The sequence below is a fragment of the Papaver somniferum genome, unplaced genomic scaffold (genome assembly GCF_003573695.1).
Source record: "Papaver somniferum cultivar HN1 unplaced genomic scaffold, ASM357369v1 unplaced-scaffold_15, whole genome shotgun sequence".
Lineage (NCBI taxonomy): Eukaryota > Viridiplantae > Streptophyta > Magnoliopsida > Ranunculales > Papaveraceae > Papaver > Papaver somniferum.
In genome coordinates, this window is record NW_020624376.1 from 2,097,871 (window position 1) to 2,103,870 (window position 6,000).

The 6,000-nt window shown below is 36.1% G+C and overlaps 1 protein-coding gene across 2 annotated transcripts; it reads left to right on the forward strand.

Annotated features, from left to right (window-relative positions):
* The first annotated feature begins 2,886 nt into the window (after positions 1-2,886).
* On the forward strand, positions 2,887-5,887 carry LOC113335777 (chaperone protein DnaJ-like). 2 transcript variants are annotated; one of them, XM_026581818.1, is made up of 7 exons: positions 2,887-3,219; positions 3,313-3,406; positions 3,499-3,575; positions 4,124-4,180; positions 5,217-5,277; positions 5,371-5,447; positions 5,543-5,887. In XM_026581818.1, exons 1-7 carry the CDS (start codon positions 3,124-3,126, stop codon positions 5,663-5,665), a joined length of 585 nt encoding a protein of 194 aa, XP_026437603.1. In that variant the 5' UTR covers positions 2,887-3,123; the 3' UTR covers positions 5,666-5,887. The 2 variants fall into 2 exon arrangements, with proteins under 2 accessions (XP_026437603.1, XP_026437602.1); XM_026581817.1 differs by having other exon boundaries at positions 2,893-3,219; positions 5,217-5,447.
* Positions 5,888-6,000: the final 113 nt, after the last annotated feature.

Genomic DNA, 6,000 nt, shown 5'->3' on the forward strand with positions numbered 1-6,000 from the left:
TAGAGGCCATATCTATTTCGATAGCTACCATTGATAGGCCTAATCCTAGATGAACCATAGCCGTTGAAGTAATGATATATAATGCCCTAACCCTAGTCATCGCTAACTTCTCTTCAGTTCCCTTCAGCGACAACCTCTTCTCTCCCTCTCAGACTCAGTTTCTTTTTTTTCACTTTCTTTTCGCTTTGTAAATCAAATCACAGCAGCACCAGCAGGCAATAGTAATTAACTCTTTTATCTTATGAGCTTTGAACAGTTAACTCATTTCTTGTTATTGTTAGCTTTATCACTTTGCAACTTTGCACCAACTTCTTACTTCTCTAGATTTTTATTTTTTAAACAATTTTAAGTAACTTCTTATGATGTTAATTGTCTACACTTGACTTGGGATCAGATTTTTGATAAAAGCTATTACATCCAATCTATAAGAGTCTTAGTTATTTGTATACAAGTAAGTTTAACAGTGAGACTGTAAGTCTGTAACTGTAATGTAATGTTCATTGTATTTTATGGTGGGTAACCCACCACCCACCCGATTCAACCCACAGTAATGTGAGTCGGGTGAAAACCGACACATTGTAATGTTGGGTTGGTTGCGGGTGACAACTTATATTACCCTCCATCTGTGGATTGGGTGGTGGGTGAGGCCAAAACCGACCTAATCCGACCCATGTGTATCCCTAGGGATGTTGATGAATGAATAGTTTCAAACTCATGTCTTTGTCTTTAACTATGGATAATTATGGTGTCAAAACTTATGTCTTAAACTTATTGTCGAATTATGTTTGGTTATATTCTTAGTTTATGAATGACTGAATCTGGTTTATTTTGAAAATTGTTTGTGTTTGTCCAAGACGCGACAAAGGAACCAACTACAATGTTCGTGTGCAAAAAATGCATGATTCTGTAAGTTTTTTCTGCCACAATCGGTTCACATGTACTTGTATAAAATCTGATTCTGACAATTCTCCAGGGGGACAATTTCAGAATCGGTTTATGTGGGCATCCCATGTAATCTGATTCCTGTGATGAAAAGTGACAATGTTTTTGTATCCTTTTTTTTCCAAGAATCAGACTACAAGTGACACATTAAAACCTGATTATTGAGAGGCATATTTTGACAACTTCTATAATCGGTCTATGTTGGCATCACTTGTAATCCGATTCTTGCATGGAAAAGTGGCAGTTCTTCTGTAACTTTTTTCGCCAAGAACCGGATTGCATGTGCAATATTAAAATCCTATTATTGAGAGGCACAATTTTTATGATTTTGCGAGGACACAAACGGGCTATGTGGACATACCTAAACTCCGATTGTTCGAATTGAATTTGAAAAAAATAGTCGTTGAGTCTTTATCTATATAAAGAAAACCTCTTTGAGCCACTCCCACATCACACACTTAGCCTAGAAAATGGAGTGGAAACCGCATGAAGATTTGTGTCTCGTTAAATCATTTGCTAATACGTTCTGTTAACGTCCGAATGAAATCTATTCAATGTTTTGGAAGAGAGTTAAACCGTAAATGGAGAGACTTGGCATTCCTATTGAACTACATAAAAAGTGCAATACGAGAGTATGTTAAAGTTAGAAACATGGCGTACCAACATCATCCACAAGCTCCTCTTAGAGAAAAAGTGAGTAATCCGATAATATTTATACTTATGTCATCGTTAAAAGTTCGCATACTAACATTTAAAAATTCACTGAATTTCAGCTGGAACGTTTCAATGGGCTATGGAGAATTCGTAATGGGGAAACTAAGTTCATTCACCACAGAGAATATACGACGTTGTACCGACGTGCTCGGAGGTTCATTGACGAACATTTGACGTGTCAAATTCTAGAATACCCATACTGAATCCTATATATGTAATGCGCTAATTTCCTAAACCATGTAAGGAATATTTTGTTTATGAAAGTAAGGCATAATCGTATTATGTGGGCATATATAAACTCCGATTCCCGCAATCGGTTTATATATATATTGAAAAAACTCGATTCTGGGTTTACTTCATCCTTTGAAAAAACCCAACCCAGAATCGGTTTACAAATGCACTAACATCAACCGATTCTGGATCGAGTTTTGAAAAAAAAAAAAATCGAGTTTTTGACGATGAATTAATAGTAGTTGATTTCAGGGTTAACTTGATTAAACATCATTTAATCATCCAAATTAGCACTAATCAATCAGTGGTGGTTTTGCCATTTAGTAAAATAATTGGATAAGGGGTTATCCATTTTACTTTAAATTATTTTTTTTTGTCTTGTAGTGGTAGGATCAAATTAATCACAGTAGGATCCAATTTAGCCAAATAGACTAATGCCACTTGATCGATATTTTCAAATAATTATGAACCAAACAGAAAACGTTTTTTTTTTTTTTTACCACAGAACCAAATTGTTGTAGTCTCGACTATAAATGGACCAAACCATAATTTCCTCATAGCAAGATCCAAAATAAAATCCATAATTCCCATCAGACACTAATGCCACTTGGCTAAAAATGACTCACCCTACTTCTAATCAAGCTTATCCCGGATGATGTAACAAAATTTTGGAATTATTGTTAAAGATTTTCCTCAACTCAAACCCAAACTAATTCACGATCCCATTAGCTAGGTAATCAAAATCCTCATCACCTCCCAACAACCACCTTCACCTCCACAAAAACTATCCCGAACCCTAAAATGGAAAAGCCTATGAACCCAAACTCCCCCTAGGACCCACCACAACCCTAACCTTAAAAGAGATTGGTTCAAAAATATCGGCCCCACCACACTAGATATTTTCTTCTGGTCTCTCACACATGTAACTCACACAATGAAAATGAAGAAGAAGAACCTTCTCGATTATGTACATAGTCACCTTGCACCAACCAATCGCAACCATCAATCTAAAATAAAACAACCTCTGTTTTTCTAGACTCTTCTGATAAATACTATACGTTCTTCCTTTTCTCATTAAACGTGACGTTTTCAATACAAACAGAATTTTTGGTTCATCTTTTAACAAAAACCCATGGTTGATTCAATGAAGATGTAGTCTTTGGACACGGTTTTTAGTTAAATCATCCCAAAATCATAGTGGGTTTTGAATCAATTTGTCGAATTTACATAAAATCAATGGCTAGTGGGGGTGAAAATTTTTACTCTGTTTTGGGGGTCAAGAAAGAATGTACGGTTTCAGAGTTAAGGAATGCGTATAAGAAGTTAGCTATGGTTAGATTCTTTGATTTTAAAACTGGGTTTCTCATAAAGTTTTGATCTTTTCGCATTTATGTTTGATTTTTGATTGATTATTTTTTTTCACAGAGATGGCATCCAGATAGATGTTCAGCTTCAGGGAATTCGAAGTTTATTGAGGAATCTAAGAAGAAGTTTCAATCAATTCAAGAAGCTTATTCTGGTAAATTAATTACTTAATCATTTCTGTAATTGATTGTGGTTTTATTTTACTTTTCAAAAATCTGAACTTTTTTTTTTTAATTTTTTTTACAGTTTTATCAAATGCGAATAAAAGATTCATGTATGATTTAGGATTGTACAAAAATGATGATGATGACGACGACGATAATGTAAGTATTGAGATTTTTTTTATGAATCTGACTCGGCTCTGAATCTTAGGTCACATTGCTGGAAAGTAAATTATGGATCTGACTCGGTGGAGTCAGATCGTTGTGTCTTATGCTCTAGATCTGACTGAAGTATGAATATTGCTGAAAAGGAAATTATGGATCTGACTCAGTGGAGTCAGATAGTAGTGTCTTTTGGCTCTTAATCTAACTGGAGTCTGATTCATATGTCAGATTGTTGGTCAGTTGGAATCCTGGGGACAAAACTTGGGGGGAGGAATCATTTTCGAGTATCTTACTGAGTCTGACTGGGTTGAGTCAGGTAGTATTGTCCTATGTCACTAGAGCAGTCTGGTTTAGAACTTGTTTGAAGCATTTAACCATGTTGGCTGCTTGATATCCATCTGACTTGGAAAGTGATGTATAGAAGATCTTAATATTTAAGATGAATGAATCTGAGTCAGACGAGTCAGAAAATAAGTCCCAAAGTTTGTATTAGTTTTTCTCCCACTTTGTCTTAATGATGTTGATTTTTTGTATGATTTTTGTAGGAAATGGGAGATTTTTTGGGAGAAATGGTTGATTTAATGGCTCAAACTAAACCCATTGTAAGTTGTCGAAACTTTATGTCTATGAATTGTTTATTCAAATTCAATGTTTAATTGACTTTTTCTGCGATCAACATAGACAAAAATCATTGTCTTTTATGGAGGCTAAAAGTGACTTTTGATGTCATATTCTATTTTTGGGTATTTTTAGACCCCACTATACTTGCAACTTGCCAACTAACTTGGTTTGATAATGATGCACAAAGGTATTGCATTAGAGTGAATAGGGTTTACTATGTTGCAATTTGCAAGCTTACCGACGTCGATTTTTTTTTTTTTAGCTAGTCTAGATTCGATGCTTCTTTGAGTTGCAACTTGCATATTAAGAAATTTCTTAGTGTGTCCAGCTCATTTCTGGATGAAAGACTTTACTAGATCCAAGTTGAAGTAGATATGTTTGTTCGTGCCGTGCTGGATTATGCGCATAGTTGTAAATTCGAGTTAACTCTATTGGTAGTTGGTGCTTATTCGGTTTTTCCAATGGCTAGTTTGTCTCGATGAATAGCACTTCATGTCCGTATATTGTTGGTGAAGTATATGAGCATAAATCATTTTTTATTGCATCTTAAAATTTGAAAAAATCCCATACCGTAGTTGTGCTTGTAAATAGTACTCATGCTTGTTGTGGGCCTTTTTTATTCTATTTGATAATGATCATTCTCAAGAATCGAAAACGACATGAAAAAGATGAAGGAAGGGAAAATTGACCTCTAAATTTTGCCGCCATCCTTAATCCATAGTGGTTGGGTGAAAATGATTGCCAAACTTCTGCAGTTTGGTGACCACAATCACATGATGTGGGGTGTGAAATGAGTGAGAGTGAGAGGTCATAGGAAATGTATCGTGAGCTAACTTGCCGTGTCCAGGCAATGGTTATAATTCCTCGATTCCTATGGCCTTAACTCTTAACTATCCTGTACTTCTTAAAATTTCTATTTCTTCATGTGGGGTGGGTGTTATGGACTTTCTAAATTCTATGTGTTTTAGAGTCTGGTGGAATTCTATTTGACCTTGCACTTCCTCTGAATTGTAACAGGAAAATTCCAAGGCAGAAACATTTGAGGACCTTCAAGTATTGTTTGAGGCTATGGTCCAAGGTAATATGCAAGCTTTCAATTCTGCTCCATCATTCCCAGCTTCAAACAGTAGAAACAACAGCACAAACACGAGTTCTAAGCGAAACTGTGCAGACTTAAATAGTTACTCCGGATGGGAGCAAATGGACTTTAGACCGGCCGAATCTCATGGTCAGAGTTTCTGTTTAGGGGTGAGTGTGTGGCTTTCAAAAGTTTGACAAAATGCTATTTACTTTAAAGTTCCTGATCAAGTGTTAGTATTGATATGTTGCTGCCTTCCTGTCAGGCGGAAGGAGGCTTGGAGGATTCAAGAGGCGGAAGAGGAAGTTCAAAGAGGAGAACTGCAGGAAAACAGAAGTCATCTTCTCAGCACAACATGTCTGCTCGGGACTCTAAAATTTCGGTTTGAAGCAAAGTTGGTACTGCAAGCAGATACCTTGCTGGGGTGAGAAGCTTCAGCTCATACTTGGGGCACCGGTTAAAGAATCCGTGACTGAAGTTTTCTTTCTACTGTAACCACATTTAATTGAGTGAATGTCTTTTCTTTCTACCATTTGGAACAATGGACCACTCTTACATATGGAAAGCTTTTGAAATTAGAAGAGCTATGCAGCTTCTGCTTTTGATGTCAGATCATAATTTCTTCAGTGAACTAAAAAAAGCAGAGCACATCAGGCAAACAATCAACATTGACTGGCTCAATTACAAGGCTTTAGCAATCCACCCGTAGGATTAGAGGTGCAA

Excerpts from the sequence above, each read along its gene's own strand:
- LOC113335777 (XM_026581817.1), top strand. The coding sequence starts at position 3,124 with ATGGCTAGTGGGGGTGAAAATTTTTACTCTGTTTTGGGGGTCAAGAAA. Across the intron at positions 4,181-5,216 it reads TGGCTCAAACTAAACCCATT|GAAAATTCCAAGGCAGAAAC; the intron begins GTAAGTTGTCGA and ends GAATTGTAACAG. Across the intron at positions 5,448-5,542 it reads GTCAGAGTTTCTGTTTAGGG|GCGGAAGGAGGCTTGGAGGA; the intron begins GTGAGTGTGTGG and ends CCTTCCTGTCAG.